Here is an 18,993-nt window from a genome sequence, read left to right as displayed (position 1 = left end):
CGGAATTAGGTTATAGGCCCCATTTATGTCCACCTTAGTAAAGATTTAAGCTGTGCTCAGCCAATCAAGGAGTTGGAGAATAAGAGGGAGCGGATGATGATTTTTAATAGCCGTGCAATTTAATTCCCTATAGTCTGTACAGGGTCTCAAGGACCCGTCTTTTTTCTTCAAAAATTTTTTTAGAGCACCTGCAGGAGAAGATGAGGGGCAAATTAACCCTTTTTCAAAATCCTCTTGAAGTTATGTTTTTAATTCTTTATGTTCAGGTGTGGAAATATTAAATATTCTTCCATAAGGGATTTTAGTTCCTGGAAGTGACCCCATGAGCTTTATGGGGAGGCATATGATGAATGGTTCTACCAAAACAAACTGGGATTTTAAAGGAGAAGGAAAGTCGTTTAGCACTTGGGGGTGCCAAAGCTTAGGCACCCCCAAGTGAATGTATTTACTTACCTGAAACCCCGGGGTTATTCCAGTGAGCACCATGGAGCACTCCTCTTCCAGCTTCTTCTTTCTTCGTGCGGCTGCGCATTAGAGTGAAAAGTCGAACTTTAACTAAAAAGTCAGCTTTTTCATTCTACTGCGCATGAGTCTGTCCTGGGAAATTTGAAGAAAGAAGAAGCTGGAAGAGAAGTGCTCCGTGGTGCTCACTAGAATAACCCCAGGCCGGTGCAGTTTTCTGCTGATAGGAGCACCGGCCCGGAGTTTCAGGTAAGTACCCCCACCCCCAAGTGGGACTTTCCTTCTCCTTTAAAGGAACAGTTCAGTGTAAAAATACAAATTAGCTAAATATATAGACTGTGCAAAATAAAAACTGTTTCTAATAGAGTTAGTTAGCCAAAAATGTATTGTATAAAGGCTGGAGTGACTGGATGTCTATCATAATAGCCAGAATCCAACTTCCTGCTTTTCAGCTCTCTAACAGTTAATCAGCGACTTGAAGGGGGGCCACATGGGACATAACTGTTCAGTGAGTTTGCAATTGATCTTCAGCATTCAGCTCAGATTCAAAAGCAGTTATGACCCATGTGCCCCCCCTCAAGTTACTGATTGGTTACTGCCCGGTAACCAATCAGTGGAAACCAAGAGAGCTGCAAAGCAGGAAGTAGTGTTAGACATCCAGTCACTACAGCCTTTATACATTCAATTTTAAACTATATTGGAAACATTTTTTATTTTGCACACCTATCTATTTAACCAGTTTTTATTTTTATACTGAACAATTCCTTTAAGAAAGTAACATTCCCATTTTACCCAATGTATATCAGGATTACTTTTACTTAACCAAGGGAACCGTAAGATAAAATCAAGGGAATGAGTTGGGAGGGCATCAAAGCTTAATTTTTCTGAATGTTCTTTATTTAAAACATAAATAACATCCCTGGCTTCAGAGAAAACAGGACCAGAATGCAACGGGGTGCTATCCACCCCTTCTATCGAAATAGGATAGGGTTTGGTGGTTAGAGACAGTCCTGCTTGAGATGGAGTGTATTAATGCTGGACACTAAATCTTGCGTGCCTTAGTCTGCAAGAAAATAGTGAGGCTTAAGCGTTTAGATTTCCGAGCCAACTGAAGATTACTTGCCCCACTCTTTCAGAAGCATTACCTGATTGAGTGTCCTTTGATTTTGGGCAATCATTTTCTTGCCTTTCAGGCTGCAGCAAAGTGGCCACTCTTTGTACAGTAAAGGCTTCGTTTGTTAGACTTCCTGATGTCCTTCCTTAGCAGACAAGTAATTTATATAGCGGCTAAAAGCCCTCAAATAATTTATATAGCGGCTAAAAGCCCTCATAATCAGTAAGCAAGGGGCTATTATGTTCAATAATTGGGGAGGCCCAAGCTAAAGCTTCCCTTTGCAGAAGAGTTATCATAAAACACCACTTTGAGGGAGTCATTAGGAAATTATGAGAGGCTGCAAATAAAAAAAAGACTCGCATTGGTTTCTAAAATTCCTAAAACACTTTCTGTCTCCTGTAAATTTCTCAGGTAAGGGCATCTTAGGAACAGGGGCTTCAGCAATAAATGAAGCAGGTGTCCATTGGGCTATTTGTCCTTGAAAATGCTGAACTTGGGTGTGTAAATCCAACATCACTTGAGCCATAACATTAATCCGCTGACTTTAAAATGTCTTGCTCTGCCCCAGCAGAATCCATAGTGGCCTGAGCAATGCTAAGGCTCAGACCAAATCCATTTATCACCTCCCTATCTCCACATACAGATGGAGTGATACAGATGGATCATCCAGCCAAATAATAATGTTAAGTACCAGAAAGGGCTGACAGTGCTCTGAAGCTGTGATCTACTTACCAGCTTGTAGTCTACTGGTAGATCAAAATCTACATAGACACACACACACACGTCTTCTTTACTACTAACAGGCTTGACCCCCCCCCCCCCCACTGAGCTAATGGTTAAGTAACTGGCCCCACTGGATTTCTCACTTTCAAGGTAGACAGAGAACTGAAGAACATACCGTGCTGGCAACAAGTCTTCATTTTACTCATCCTTTTGTCTCTGCACCCTGCAAAACACAAGACATTAGATCAATATAAGGCAGATCTTAATGAACTTCAGGTCCATGCAGTCTATTCTCAGGGGGTGCTGGTATCTGAATTTATTTTCTAGGGTTGCCTAGCGAACATCTCCAAAAGACTATGGGAAAGGAGGTTTTACGATAAGCAACGGCAGGGATTTGTCACTATAAGAGCCTATAAAATAAGTCCAAGGCTTTTTTTAGTAAGGAAACAGGTAGTAACGAGAACTAACCAGTGTGGCCAGGGAGACTGAAACACGACTTACCTGGTACAATGATAGACATCTCTTTACTGTTCCTAAGGTCGGAGTTAACCAGCCTGGGCAGGTGCTGGACAGTCACATCATACATTTGCTCGGGATCAACCTTAAAGTTGCTGCAGACAAACTGCCACTGAAATATGAGAGAGGAGAGGTCCCTGTGACTAGTACAGACATTTAATGAACCTGATTAAGACTTTCTAACCCTTATTGTCAGACATCAGCTGCTGAGGGAACTGGTTTTTGAAGTGAAGTTGGACACACAGATGCAACAGAACCAGTCAGCACTCACCCCAAATCTCCTCCTAACTGGCCTTCAGTCTGGACCCCCTTAGCTTATAACAAGGTTACAGATATATAGAAACATTGGGGTAACAGTCACCCTGCTATAGTTCCAGGGACACTCAGGGTACAAATAAGCACTCACCCCAAATCTCCCCCTAACAGACCTTCAGTCTTGACCCCCTTAACTCATAACAATATAGTAGTAAGACAAAACAGAGGCGCCAAAAAAAATAGCTAAAAGCACTTAAAAACCCAATGGGTAATTCAGAGGAGGTAGTAATGAACTAACCTCCTCCAAGCAGACACCTCTGAATTACCCATTGGGTTTTTAAGTGCTTTTAGCTATTTTTATCCTTTTGGCGCCTCTGTTTTGTCTTACTACTATATCGAGTCCACCCCGAGTGGAGGGGTATAATCCCCTTTTTTTTCTTCTACAGAGAGCGACGTAAACCTGGCTTGTGATTATTAACTTGTTTACTCTACCATTACTCCCTGTAAAAACATATTACACTATTGGGGCTCTTGGTGTTCCTTTTTGTCTCCTTAACTCATAACAAGGTTACAGATATATGGAAACATTGGGGGAACATTCACCCTGCTATAATTTCAGGGGTACCCAGGGTACAAATAAGCACTCACCCCAAATCTCCCCCTAACTGACCTTCAGACTGGGCTCCCTTAGCTCATAACAAGGTTACAGATATATAGAAACATTGGGGTAACAGTCACCCTGCTATAGTTCCAGGGGTACCCAGGGCACAAATAAGCACTATGATCGTCCCCTCCACCCCATCCAGTTTAAGCCCAACACCCATGGAGAGCAGTTTGTTGGTGGTTGCACAGGTTGGATATTACATTGAAGCAACTTATTTCTAACATTTCCCCTTTATGTGACACTCACCATCAGGGGCCACTGTCCAGCTGATTCTGAACACTGGCACGGGGTCCCCCGACTCATTCGCTTCTACCACATGATCAACTTCTAAGTTGGAGGGAGCAGATGGAGTCCATTGACTGGGGTGGATCCAACTACTGTCGATGCAATTGCCTGGCGATTTTAAAAACACCAAAAGCACAAACAAGAAAGAGTTAAATTACTTATTGTTCAGAACTGAGCACATGACCTCCTGAAAAATAGAGATGAAATAGTCAGAACAGGAAACCCCCCCAGTGGTTAAAGCAGAATATCAACGTCTTACAAAAAGTATAGAGCTGTAGTTCCCCTTTATTTCCTGCAAACCAAACAGGGATCATTGTGCACGGTCTATTCGGATTGTCAGATTCCCATCAGATCAGAAATGGAAGGAATATTCTCACTATACTCTGGCTACTGGAAACTGTACCATAATAGTAGCCAGACAGCCTTTTTAAAGGGGAAGTTCGCCTTTAAATAAACTTTAATAGATTGTGGATGCACCTGTTCTAAGCACTTTGTCAACTGGTCTATACTTTTTAATTTTGCATGATTTTTCTGCAATTGTTAATCCTATAATGCCTATTTTCAGCCTCTAACTGAATATTTCTCCTGGTTGTCAGGGTCACTGACCCCAGAAACATCAACTCCCATGCTAACTTCCAAACGGCTACATGAATGTTAGGATTAGTAGTAAATCTGCCATTTCTCTGGTCAGTTCTAAATAGAGCGACGTCACATGACTTTCCATTATACCGAGGCCCCAGCCGGAGTTGCCCTGAGGTGCAGTCTCACGGAACATTCACTCAAGGAAGATTCCGTATTCAGTTGTTTATATTCTTTGCACTGCTGGCTCCGACTCTTGAAACAACATAGCAGACGCCATCCGATTGTCAGAGCTGAGGAAGAACAGACTTCTGCTAAACTGCTTCATGAGTCAGAACCAGCAACAGAAAGAAAGAGATACTGCGTTTGTGAGTCTTGGTCACTTCATGTGGTGTGGCACATTTTTTCAATGTCTTGGTGCTGAGTTAAAAAAACAAAACAAAAAAAAACAAATAAAAGATTCAAATTGAGTTCATTCCAGTAATCATTACTCGAGGATAGAAAATATGTTGATTAAAGTTTAACCCAAAATAAAAGAGCAGCAGTGATCTTCAGCCTAACTGGCGCCCACTGTATGTCCAAATTTGTCCTTGGCATTACCCGCTCCTGTGTTCCTGTAATCACCATCCCCTGAGTTCCCTCCATCACTTGCCCCTGAGTTCCCTCCATCACTTGCCCCTGTCCCTCCATCACTTGCCCCTGTCCCTCCATCACTTGCCCCTCTTGGCTGGTTTTGGGCTGGTTTTAGATCTGGCTGCGGGTTATACTCGGCTCTGGGTCACAGAACAGACATTTGTGCCCCATTCCTTCCCTTCTCTCTGGTACTTACTGGCAGGGAGCAGTTGTAGTCCGAAGTGACAATCCGAAATCCCTGGGCGGGACAGGTAAGAAGCCCCAGCCAAAGAGTGAGCACCAGTAGCTGCCCAGCAGTGCCCCCCGGTGCCATGATGGAAGCTGGCAAGAGCCAGTACAACAGAACAACACTCAGCCCCGACCCCTCAGCGCAGCAATTTCACCTCAGCGCCTCCTCATTCTCAGATTGGGCACGGAACACGCCCATACACACCTGCCGGCCAATCATGCTTCGCTAATTGAAGCTGAAAGTGGGCGGGAGCGGGTGGGGCGACGCATGCAAATAGGAAGTTCTGGGAAGCAGGTGGCCGGGCTGGAAAGTCCCCTGAGAAGAATATGCAAATGAGGGGAGCGATGATTGGCCGGGACTTCCTGGCTGGGAGGGAAAGCTGAGAGGAACCACAACACACTTCAGCAGAACCACAACACAAGCCAGGGATTTAGCGTCTAAATACAGTTCTACAAAGCATTTCAAATGAAGGGTAAAACTTTAGGGAGGAGTTACTTTAGAGGCGTTACTAAGGGGAGTGGCCTTACAACAGAATAGGCGGATTTTAAGAAAGGCTTGGGGAGGTTGTGAATTTACCCTGCAGCATTTTATGCAGCGTTCCATGTGTGTGTTGAGTTGAGAAAGGATTCATTTAGAAGACTAAAATAATCCATCCACATTAAACTTCCATCCACCTTCCTGGCAGAGGAGTGAAAACTTCAGAATCCGACTCGGCTGCTCTTGCCTGCCCTGTTTCCCAGTGTAATTTTAGACCCGCCCAACGGGGGGAGGGGCTACACCAAGAAATCACTGACTGGGAATGTCAAGTTCAGAGCTGGAGGGATTATTGCTTGGGGCTGAAGCTGACAATGCTGGGATCTGATAGAAAAAGCAAATGAAGTGCGGGGATAGGAGAAATGACATATTGGGAGCTGAGTGTAAGGTCGTTGTTTGTATGAAATGCATCTAACATTAGCTGCTTATAGAAGGAGCTATAGGACTGAATGGAGTTGAAAAAACCAAACTTTAAAGCAGTGGTTCACCATTTAGTTAACTTTTAATATGTTATAGAAAGGTAAATTTTATGCCTTCATTTTTTCTTTTTATAGTCTTTGAATTACTTGCCTTCTTGTGACTCGTTCCAGCTTTCAGATGGGGCAGGGGGTCACTGACCCCATCTAAAAATAAATGCAATCTAAGGATACAAATGTATTGGAATTACTACTTTTTATTAGTCATCTTTCTATTCCAGCCTATTATTCATATTCATATTCTTTTATTCATTTCAATTAATAGTTGCTATGTAATTTAGATCTTAGCAACCAGACATATGCTATAATTACAAACTGGAGAGCTGCTGAATAACAAGCTAAATAAGTCAAAAACCACAAATGCTAGCATGCCCTATTCAGGGCTGTTCAACTGGTGGTCTATGGGTCGCCCCCCTTGTGTGACCCACCCACCTGAAAGTCTGCCTGCTGTGTAATATTTAAAAGGTATCACTACAGAGATTAACTGGCCCCTGCATTGTTTCACCTCAAATTAGTCTATAAACTCCTGTTGTTCACACATGTGATCCCCCTGTATTGTTCACACTGTAACACCTCTATTGTTCACATCATAAACCCTGTACTGTTCACACCTGAGACCCAGACTGAAACTGACCACATTGTTCACCTGTTCACACTCATACAAACTGCTGGAAGGACACCAGCCTTGTATCACTGTATGTAGTACATCATAGAGTGGTCCTGATAGGTTTCCCCTGTCTCCTGCTCTGTTCTGTCTTCCCTATGCTCCCTGTGTGTGTCCTGCTCTTCCTGTGTGTGCCCTGCTCTGTCTTCCCTATGCTCCCTGTATGTCCTGCTCTTCCTGTGTGTGTGCCCTGCTCTGTCTTCCCTATGCTCCCTGTGTGTGTCCTGCTCTTCCTGTGTGTGTCCTGCTCTGTCTTCCCTATGCTCCCTGTGTGTGTCCTGCTCTTCCTGTGTGTGCCCTGCTCTGTCTTCCCTATGCTCCCTGTGTGTGTCCTGCTCTTCCTGTGTGTGTCCTGCTCTGTCTTCCCTATGCTCCCTGTGTGTGTCCTGCTGTTCCTGTGTGTAAACATATTGAGCTATGGTTTAAAATTTGTCCAGGATCATGATATGCGAACAGTTGATGTTATATTGGAGGTTAACCAGTTTATACGTAGGCTTACTATTAATGAGGTCTCCTCCTCTGATAATGATTTTGATGGAGATACTTTGGATATTTCTCATACATTACATGATACGGAGGTTGGGGATAATCTTATGGCTTACGATGCTTTGGACACCCCACATAGAGGTTACCAGTCCAATACTTTTTCCTTTGAAGAACTGTGCACTGTCAATACTATGCAAGATCTTTTGCTCGAATCATATAGGGGTGATCACCCAGATCATATTGTGACACATACCCAACTGGGTGAGAGGTCTACCTTCTACCCTGTACAAAGTAGAGGAATTTATATTGATTTGTTTCAAAAATTGGTCACAAATGATCTGGCTAAACATACTAGATCCCCCAATAGGAGTCACCATAATTTAAGTAAGAGTGAATTCAATGCTATCACTAGTCTACAATCCAACAAATCCATTATTATTAAGAACGCGGATAAAGGGGGTTCGGTGGTTGTATTAGACACAGTACTATAAATCCGAAGCCCTCAGACAATTACGAGACTCAGATACCTATCAGCTGCTGGATTTTGATCCAACTAGGAGGTTTCAGGACATAATGTTGAACTTATTAAATTGGGCTAAGTTGGAATCCATTTTGACTGATCGGTAATTTGAATATATCTACTGTAGGAATCCACGTATTCCAATCTTTCATTGGTTACCAAAAGTTCATAAAAGCCTTATTAATGTTCAGGGTCGCCCAATAGTTTCTGGAATTAGGTCCCTGAATGAACACTTATCCGAATATGTTGATGAATTGCTATTACCCATTGTCCTGGAGCTTCCTAGTTACCTCAGAGACAGCACTGACTGTATTAATAAGATTCAGACTGTCCAATGGAAATCTTCCTATGTCTGGATGTCTTTGGATGTGAGCTCTTTATACTCCTCCATTCAACATGACCGAGGGACCTTAGCCATCAAATTTTGGTTACAACATTCTAACTTGTATCCTGATATCCAAAACGAATTTATTTTACAGGCGTTGGAGTTCCTGTTAAATACCAATTATTTTATGTTTAATGATTCCTTTTACCTTCAGAAGAGGGGAGCGGCGATGGGAGCGCGGTTTGCGCCCTCATACGCGAACCTCTTCATGGGTTTATGGGAAAGACTATTTGTATACAGAGACTCCAACCCTTTTCGTTCGTGTATAATTTGTTATTATCGTTATATTGATGACTTGATTTTGATTTGGAATGGCGATCAATCCTCCATCAAATCCTATTAACTATCTTAATGATACCAATTGGGGTATTTCATTCACTAGTGAAATCAATAGACATGAAATTTCTTTTTTGGATATCAGGTTCACAGTCGATGGTGTAAACATTATCACAGATTTATTTCGGAAACCAATAACTCGTAACACTCTACTTCATGCCAACAGTTGTCATCCGACTAGTACTTGAAAGAGTGTTCCGGTTAGTCAATTTCTGAGGCTACGTAGACTATGTACCACCTGGGATTCTTTTAATACCCAGGCCATGTCATTATGGGACCGTTTCGTTGAACGGGGGTATTCCGTCACTGATGTTAAATTGGCCTACGAAAGGGCAGTGGGGACAAGTCGTGAGGAATGTCATACTACAAGATCCACTAAATACTTTTCTCCCACAGGAGGAAGGGAACAAGCCGGTCAAATCTCAGGGAATTCATGGCCACTGTCCGATCTCCAGGCCCTCGGACGAGAATCCCTCGCATCATCCCGGGCGGAAAGTGCGGCGACTTCGAGACCATTCCACCAAAACCCCCTCCAACCTCGACATCCTGGAGCATCATAAGCGGGAGGTCCTGAAAAGGCTTGAAATGTCCCCGTGGGAAGAGGTTTGTGTTCTTATTCGGCCGAAAAACCGCAGCTTCAGGGGATTCCACCCAAATAATAACAAAAAAAACGGCATTTTGCATAATTAAAGGAAGCGTCACAGTGAGCAACTCATTTTTATTAGGGATGCACCGAATTCACTATTTGGGATTCGGCCGAATCCTTTGGGAAAGATTTGGACAAATACCGAACCAAATCCGAATCCTAATTTGCATAAGTGGAAAAATAATGTTTTACTTCCTTGTTTCGAGACAATAAGTCACACAATTTCCCGTCCCACACCTAATTTACATATGCAGATTCGGATTCGGTTTGGCCACACACAAGGATTCGGCCGAATCAGGATCCTGCTGGAAAAGGCTGAATCCTGAATCAAATCCTGGATTCGGTGTATCCCTAATTATTATACATTAAATATATTAATTGTCTGTCCCTATTCCCTGCACTGCTGCTCCTGACTACATGTACCATCAACAATTTAGCAGTCGTCATCTCCCCCTCAAGCCAAGTCTTAGCTGGACAGGGAACTGAATACCGCGACACTGTTTCGATGGCATATGTAGTCGGTACCAGCAGTGCAGAGTCTTGCTCGCAATGACGTTTCCTTTCATTAGACAAAATCACGCTTTCTGTCACCATTTGGGCGGACTTCACCTTTGAACGACAACCGACTCAGTGTGGTGGTTGTGGGACTTGCACAAGTAACCCATGTTGCACTCTCTTCCCCTCCAGCGGTGGGACGGTTTGATGGAGACTGTGATGTCATCAATCCCTCACCACTAAACATATGACTTCAAAGTGCCAATAGTGTTTGGTGCTTTTTGTTACCGGCAGATGTGCCAGCCAATCGGCGCACGTTGGATCAGGCCCGGGTCACGTACGCAGGCCTCAAGCCCAAAGTGCGAATTTTATTATTCAGACTGAAAAATTGTAATCGTATTGGATGCGTATTCGATTTGTACGAATCAAGTTTTTCTACCGAATAAAAACCTTGAACGTCAGAAAGGCTATTAACATCTCCAAATGGCTCAACAAATCTCGGCCATTGACTTGTAAATGAACTCGGCAGGTTATATTCTAATATTTGAATTAGGACTGTTTCCATGGTCGAGGTGTGATACATCTCACATTCAAATTTACATTCGAATGGGGGATTTAAGGGGTCTGCGGGCAGATGGGGGGCACAGAGGTCTACGGGGAGATGGGGGGCACAGAGGTCTGCAGGGAAGCAGCTGGAATTATTAAAAGGATATCGGCACATTCCTGATAATGTGGAACAGTGTCACTGTCCCTTTAAATGATAAAAAAATGCAGTTTTCCTTTTATTGAACATTGATGTTTTTTAAGCAGAGCTGAAAGGCAGACGTTTACTTAACGGAGCCTCTACACGGCGGACAGCGAAGATGAGGACGACCGGACGAGGTGGAGGAAGGATATTAAGCAGGAGAAGCCGTGCTCCACGTCGGGGATGGAGGATAAAGCGGAAACACAGAAACCACTTAACAGTAAGTAAAACCCTCCAGGGGGCGAGGTGTTGTTTATTCTCTTTGCTTTATTTACTGATCTTTTCCATCTTTCCCTCCCCAGTGTTCTTTGAAAGTGTCAAGTCGGAGCTCAGGAACGGATCCTCCGAATATTCCGATATTTCTGATTCCGAGGGATCCGAAGACAATTGCACTAACCAGGTATGGAGGGGGGTTATTGGGAAAAGGAAATGGGATATTGGGTTTACCCCTAAGTTCCCCAACATGTCCGTTTAGGGCAGAGACATGCTCAGATTCGGGAAGATTAGTCGCCCGGCGACAAATCGCCTCTTCTTCGTGCGACTAATCTCCCGAACTGCCTCCCACCGGCTAGAATCTAAATCGTTTTTCCGAAGTCGCCTCATGAGGAAACTTCGGACGACTTCAGAAAACGAAGCACTCCGAGTGCCATCCCGTCAGCGATTGAGATTCTAGCCGGTGGGAGGCAGTTCGGGGAGATTAGCAGCTGGGCGACTAATCTCCCCGAATCTGAGCGTGGGTCTGTGCCCTTAGTAGGGGACAACGCCAAATTGGTTGGATTACCTCGTTAAGCCTTGAACTTCATAGGCAGGTGTGTCCAATCATGAGAAAAGGTATTTAAGGTGACCAACTGCAAGTTGTGCTTCTGTTTGACTCTCATCTAAAGAGTGACAGCATGGGATCCTCAAAGCAACTCTCAAAAGATCTGAAAACAAAGATTGTTCAGTATCATGGTTTAGCAGAAGGCTACAAAAAGCTATCTCAGAGGTTTAAACTGTCAGTTTCAACTGTTAGGAATGTAATCAGGAAGTGGAAGGCCACAGGCACAGTTTCTGTAAAACCCAGGTCTGGCTGGCCAAGAAAAATACAGGAGCGACATATGCAGAGGATTGTGAGAATGGTTACAGACAACGCCAAAGATCACCTCCAAAGACCTGCAAGAACATCTTGCTGCAGATGCAGGTGTATCTGTACATCGTTCTACAATTCAGCACAATTTGCACAAAGATGAGAGAGAAGCCCTTTCTGCACTCACACAAACACAGTCGCTTGTTGTATGCAAAAGCTCAGTTAGACAAGCCACAGTCATTTTGGAACAAAGTGCTTTGGACTGATGAGACACAAATTGAGTTATTTGGTCATAACAAAAAAGTGCTTGCATGGGGGAAGAAGAACACCGCATTCCAATAAAAGCACCTGCTACCGACTGTCACATTTGGTGGAGGTCCCATCAATGCTGTGGGGCTGTGTGACTAGTTCAGGGACTACTGGGGCCCTTGGTTAAAGTCCAGGGTGGGATGAATTCAACCCAATATCAACAAATTCTTCAGGATAATGTTCAAGCATCAGTCACAAAGTTGAAGTTACGCTGCAGGGGTTGGATATTCCAACAAGACAATGACCCTAAACACACTTGGAAATCTACAAAGACATTTATGCAGAGGGACAAGTACAATATTCTGGAGTCCCCTGACTTGAATATCATGGAAAATCTATGGGATGATTTGAAACAGACTGTCCATGCTCGGCAGCCATCAAATTTAACTGAATTGGAGAGATTTTGTATGGACGAATGGTCAGAAACAGCCACATCCAGAATCAAGACACTCATCAAAGGCTATAGGAGGCATCTAGAGGTTGTTACATTTGTAACTAAGTATTGATGTAATAATCTCTGTTGGGTGCCCAAATTTATGCACCTGTCTCATTTGTTATGATGGCATATTGCATATTTCGGTTAATCCAATAAACCTTATGTCACTGCTGAAATACTACTGTTTCCATACGGCATGTTTATATATTAAAAGAAAGTTGCTCAGCCAATGAGAAAGAAAACTCAGAAGAATTAAGAGGGGTTCCCAAACTTTTTCATATGACTATAAGTACGGGATGTGAGTTACTGGCATGCGAATACTAATGAAATACTAATGAATTACTGGTCCTTTAATTATGAATGTCTCCTGTCTGATCCAGCAGAAACACTTCTCCAAGGAATCGGAAAGCTCAGGTGATGATGATGATGATGATGAGGAGCAACAGGAACCATTCGTAACCTTAAAAGAGGAACACAGTGGGAGAAGATTGCCTGTGATCCTAATTTCCAATGGTCTGATGACGATTCTCCCCAGAAAAGGTAAGAAATCTTCTCTTTGGTGTGAACTGCTGGGAGTTGTAGTCGTACCTTAGTTGTTAATTGGTCTCTCTCCTTTATTAGTGAATGTCCTACCATCGACCAGCATGGAGCAAGAAGCTGTACAAAGGAACGCTCTCCATGTCTGCATTGCACTACCCCACCGCAAAGAGCACAGACTGCAAGACTAGGGGGGGTTACCTCCCAACTGCACATCAACGTCTCCCAGGGAAACAGTGAGGAGCATCTGGATTCCCACAGCCCGAAAGCAGCAAGTGGTAAGAATTCTGGTTGCTAGGGTCTAAATTGCCCTAGTAACCATGCATCAATTTGAATAAGAGACTGGAATATGAATAGGAGAGGCCTGAATAGAAAGACGAGTACTTAAAAGTAGCAATAACAATAAAACTGTTTTGCCTTATGGAGCATTTGTTTTTCAGATGGGGGTCAGTGACCCCTATTTGAAAGCTGGAAAGAGTCTATATCTATAACACTTAAATAATGACTACCAATTGAGAAGTTGCTTTGCTTTGGCCATTGTATAACATACTAAAGTCATTTTCGATGAAGAATAGCCGGTTAACGGTGTTGACTTTATCAGGTCCCCACGTGAAAGACAAAGAACTGTCCCTCTGGACTGGATGCGGCAACCAGATGCTTCCTGCAGAACAAGCCCTCAGGTGAGTGAATTGATCTGTACAGCTTAAAGGAGAAGGAAAGGCTAAAACCAAGTAAGTTTTATCAGAAAGGTCTATATAAATACACCAGTAAACTCTCAAAGTAATGCTGCTCTGAGTCTCTGTCAAAAGAAACACCACATTTCTTTCCTTCTATTGTGTACTCATGGGCTTCTGTATCAGACTTTCTGTTTTCATCTTAAACCTCCAGGGCTAGGGCTTGAGCATGCTCAGTTTGCTCCTATCTCCCTCCTCCCCTTCCTGCTGTAATCTGAGCCCAGAGATATGAGTGAGCAGGGAGAGACTCAGGCAGGAAGTGATGTCACAACAAGCTAATATGGCAGCTGCTATCCTAAACAAACAGAGAGTTTCTAGAGCTGTTACTCAGGTATGGTAAAGCATTCTGCAAATTAAATATAGCATTCAGCTTGCACTATTGTGGCTAATCTATTTGCACACAAATGCCTCCGTAGCTTTCTTCTCCTTTAACATTAAGAAGCCCCCATGGTATGTGGGGGTAGGTAGTTTGAGTTCAGGTGGGAGAGGGTGGGGGATACAGTAGGCACAGTGAGTTCCCAGTCTATATGTGGAGAGGGAGGAGCTACATTATATATAATATAAATCATTCTGTTTCAGGATTCACAAACCTTCCGAAATCTTTGCGGAGAGAACTTGCGCACGAGGACTACGAGAAGTCGCCGAAGGACCAGCGCTACTTAGAGATCGGCTGTTGGGACTCCGCGGATAAATACGAGTTGAGCGCGAGTTCCGGCGAATGTCACCTGAGCAACGGCAGCCTCAGTCCTACGATGATCTACGGGGACCCTCGACGACCCTGCCCTTGCACCCCACAAAGAGACCCGCCTCCAACCCTCCTCCTATCAGCAACCAGGCAACTAAAGGTATGTGGGTGTGGCTGGGGTGCTGCCATATATATATATATATATACACAGTACAGTTTATTATTATTGTTATAACTATTATATAATTATTATTGTTATTATGTATAAAATCGAATTTTCCTCTTTTTACCCGCCATAGGCAAACGGCCAAAGAAGGGCATGGCGACGGCGAAGCAACGCCTCGGCAAAATCTTGAAGCTCAACCGCAATGGCCACGCCCGCTTCTTTGTCTAACACCCCAGCCCCCGCATATTCCCGCGCATAACAGTATTGGGGCGACCCGAGGCCTGGAGCTTCTTCCCGTCGCCCGACTCCGCTGAACTGAAACACACTCCACCATTAAGCATCGCCGCAAGAACAAAGATGTCCGCTCTTACACTGTGCCATGCCCCACTCAGCAATAACCAGAGGACTCTGGATTCAGGTTTCTGGTTTTCGGGGAGAGGGGCGCCCCATTGACTCCGATGGCTCCATCAGCAGGGGCAGGGGAGGACTATGGTCTTCAATAATTTATTAGTCAGATTTTTTTTTTTTAAATATTTATATAAACATTTTTTGTTTGTTTTTGTTTTTTTTAGATTTTAAGCAATGTGAAAGTTTTTATTTTATTTTGTTTGGAGGTTTTAATATCTTATTTGCGTTGTGTGAGGCAAAACACAGACGTGAAGAAAGAGGGGGTACCATTTAACTTTTTAATTCAGGTTGTAGTCTTAAACAGGGATTTAATGTGTTTTTTGTAATTATTTTTAAATTAATACAAAATCCATATTTTTATTTTTGCTATCGTTGATGGGTTTTGTTTTTTTGTGCTGATTTAATTTGATTCTTGATAAGCTGTCGGCGCGGGTGGCAGCCGGGTGTTGGTCAACACTGTATTCTGGTTTATTATAGGGGAGGGCGGGCCTTAACAGACGCCACGTAGATCTTCCTGAAAGACGCAAGGGCTACGCCATATTGCCACGGGTTCTCTATTATTACCATTTGCCATAAATAAGGATTTGTGTTTTTTTTGGGGAGCATTGCAGGTTCTATGATTTGTGTTGGTGCTATGAAACAAAGGGGAAGTTGAACACAATTTGCGATTCTAAAACTCGTCTCCAAAGAGAAGAAACAACGATACACTAACGACTTTAAAGGCTTCGTTTATATAAATGTATATTTTTTTCTTTTTGTAAAAAAGCTTTAAAGACAAGCAGCCTTTTTTTTCTTTTTATACCAACTAACGAGGATCTCAGGGTAATTAATTGGGAGCATTTAGAAGCACACACAACAAGCCAAGCGTAGTTGTATATCCTTGATTCACGTTGGTGCTCCGTCACTGGCAACCACAAAATAGATTCAAATATAGAATATGTGAATCAAGAAGCAAAGGGCAGAATACCTGCTAATTAGTGTTTATTGTGCTTCTTGATTCACATATTCGATATTTGTTATAGTACAGTATATAAAATACAGCATTTCTAGCAATGCTCTTTTTTAGCTTTAGTTCTCCTTTAAATATTATAATTTATAACCCCCTTAAAGCATCAGTATTTAGCGCAGGGCACGTGTTTTCACCAAATCTTTTCCAGGCTGGGACCTTAAATTCTGCATTTCTAGGATACAAATGACTCCCACTTCGGGGAACCCCTTGCACCCGTTTTTATGGCGGCACAGGGAGATTTTTTTATTTTATTTTAATGCTTAACTGAAATTAAGCTTCAAGGCTGTTACCTCAGATCAATGAACTTATGCAATTTGTGTGTTCGCTCCTGTTGTGCACTAGGAATCCTTCACCTTTTGTAGCTTTTTGTACTTGTTCAGGACAGAGCGACGTGAATAAAAATATTCGGATGTACAAACTACCAAAGTACCCCGACAACCAACACCAGCTCCTGATTGGCTGTGGCTGGGATTAATTAATGTGAACTGATGAAATAGTGCTTATGTATGTCGGGGGTGGGGGGGATTGGTGAATCCGTGTACCATGGTTTGGGATGGGGTTGTTTATACAGGTGCACTATTGTACTTAATTTGCTGCCCACAGAACTGCAGTGTTATTCTGCTTTTGAGAGAGTATTATGCATGCAGAGCCTACTTTAATTAAAAGTGTGGACATTCAATTGGTTGTTTCCCGGCACAGATATTGGCCCTTTTCTATAAGGAGCAAGGCCCAAACCTGACTGACTTCTCCTTTTTTGGGCATAGGCTTTGTGGGGTGTAGGTTTCACCACTAGGAGGCAGAACACGATAAAGATTCACTATAGGCCAAAGCCGTACCCCTCTCTCACCCGGGGCTAAACCTCCAGTGGGTCATCGTTGAACTCTGGGCTTGGACTAGATAATAAAATTCCCAGCCTATAACTGCATACTGGGCAGCCAATCAGAATATTTCTAAAAGGCTAGAGAAACCGCTAGCTGGAAATTAGCCAATCACAGCACGAGTATCTTCGCAGGGCTATGGAAACAGCCAATCAGAGTGGAGTTTGACTGGTTATTTATACGGATCCTGTTGAGTAACAGGCAGGGGATGGTAACTAAATGGGACTTCACTTGAACATAGCGGTGCCACCTTTGCTAGAATTATATATAATTATATATATTTTTTTCTGCATTTTTAATAACATTGACTTTAAGCAGCATTTTTACTGACCAGGCGGCGCCCTACTACTTGCGCTCCCCCCACTTTCTATGATTTTGTGTAAAGTGTAAATATGGAGATTGTACAGAAGCTTCTGGAACAAGATCTTTTCATCATTTCACTCCTTTGTATGTGGGGGTTTGGCCCTCGTCGGGCCCCTGGTCAACAGAACTGTACTAAAAGTGCTATGAAATGTATTCTCTCTTTTTCACCTTTTGTTCTAAATACATGTGGGATTTAAATGCTTATTTTTTCTGATCAAACTCTTTGAAGGGATTTACTTGCCCTTTACTTATAAGCACAGGTTAAAACTTACTGCCCTTCTTACTGAGCTTAAATGAAATCTTGTGTATACACTCCTATGAAACTGTGCCCCCCAGTGGCCAAATTAGGATCAGCACACGCCTTCCATTCTTCTGAAGATCCGTAATCGAAATGCCCCTTTAATACAATGCTAAGTGAGTACAGCCCTGCGCAAACTGATGGGAAAATTTGTGTAAAATAGGATTGAGGGCATCTCATGTGACTGTCTCTACTTCCTGTCTGGCAAAAGAGCAGCAGTCCTGCCTTGCTTTATGGCAGGGATTGTAGTCATTTAAAGAGACAAGGGTAAACAGACTCTCTGGGAATCTCCTGGGGTATCACTTCCATCAGCAGCTGCAGCTTCACAGTCCGACCCTCTGGATATTGGGAATAAAAGCAAAGCACCAATCAGCAGAGTGAGAGGCCAAAGTGCCCGGGCAGTCTAAGCAAATCGTTCTCGCTGTCAACCCTAAATCTTTCTGTACCCCCTGAACAAACAGAAATTAAAAACTGAATTCTCTGCTATGCCCACACCCTGTTTTTTATAAAAGTAATGTACCCCCTGCTTTAAAATGTGACGGTGCTCGAGGCCCATGACCTGTATAAAACTTGGTTATAGAGCTCCTTGTGCCAAGGTTACTTCCCACAAATGCTTGGATAAGAAGAAGATTGAACAGCAGTGTGCAAAGCATTATGGGAAATGGAGCAGAGCTGGTCTGTGTAGTCAGGAACCACAGTGCGAATAGTGAAAATAGCAAATGAGTTAATACCAACTAATGCCAATTTTTTGGTTGTGTTTTTAGGAAGGAGAACCTTTGTCCCTGTACCTGCAAGAGCCAGACGCTGTCCAGATAAAACAAAAGATCATTGGGGTTGGACATGTTACTCAAAATGGCAAGCGCTTCTGTATCTGGGCGCTGCTTTATTCATATTTCTCTCTTGCTAAAGTCCAAACAATCTAAATGAATACTGTTAAGTTCCAGAATCTCTCATTTTTACATGGAAACAAAGTAAGGGAGGGAGTTGACTTGCCAATTGAAATCCCCCACATCCCCCTCCATTTTGTGATTCAGGCAGGAATTGGAGGAAGAGCCCTTAAGCTGCAATTTCCAAGAGACCTAATTATCTTACTAGTTACAACTGTATCTAAGTGTAGGTGCTGAGCATTCTGGGCTCTATGCCATTTCACAAAAATTGCTTCCTATATAAAGACTACAATGTCCTAGTCACTGTAGGTGACTATGATGTCATAAGGGCTGCCAGCTGACTGAACAGCTGTCAATCAAACTCACTTCCGTGACTGGAATGAACTGGCTTCAGTCAGCTTCTAGATGTTTAGGGACTGTAGGTGACTATGATGTCATAAAGTGCTGCCAGCTGACTGAACAGCTGTCAA

General features: G+C 43.1%; 2 protein-coding genes and 1 pseudogene across 4 annotated transcripts in view; 2 read left to right on the top strand and 1 right to left on the bottom strand.

The window, feature by feature from the left end:
* Positions 1-18,993, bottom strand: part of LOC121400994 (WD repeat-containing protein 91-like) — a 1,149,255-nt gene that overhangs the window by 6,399 nt on the left and 1,123,863 nt on the right. For both annotated transcript variants that reach the window (XR_005966010.1, XR_005966017.1), the window contains exons 18-20: positions 3,981-4,127; positions 2,801-2,927; positions 2,475-2,522 (exon numbers count right to left, since the gene is read on the bottom strand). The gene's annotated coding sequence lies outside the window, so the exon portion shown is untranslated. The remainder of the gene's footprint in view (positions 1-2,474; positions 2,523-2,800; positions 2,928-3,980; positions 4,128-18,993) is intronic.
* Positions 5,771-9,670, top strand: LOC121401013 (lysine-specific demethylase 7A-like). 2 transcript variants are annotated; one of them, XM_041585418.1, is made up of 2 exons: positions 5,771-6,382; positions 9,258-9,670. In XM_041585418.1, the coding sequence occupies exons 1-2, from the start codon at positions 6,335-6,337 to the stop codon at positions 9,549-9,551; spliced, it is 342 nt and encodes a 113-aa protein (XP_041441352.1). In that variant the 5' UTR covers positions 5,771-6,334; the 3' UTR covers positions 9,552-9,670. The 2 variants fall into 2 exon arrangements, with proteins under 2 accessions (XP_041441352.1, XP_041441353.1); XM_041585419.1 differs by having other exon boundaries at positions 6,135-6,377; positions 9,258-9,668.
* Positions 14,325-14,999, top strand: LOC121401007 (annotated as a pseudogene).

This window comes from Xenopus laevis, chromosome 3L (genome assembly GCF_017654675.1).
Source record: "Xenopus laevis strain J_2021 chromosome 3L, Xenopus_laevis_v10.1, whole genome shotgun sequence".
Lineage (NCBI taxonomy): Eukaryota > Metazoa > Chordata > Amphibia > Anura > Pipidae > Xenopus > Xenopus laevis.
Note: the sequence above shows the minus strand (reverse complement) of the source record. Positions and strands in the feature narration are given on the sequence as shown.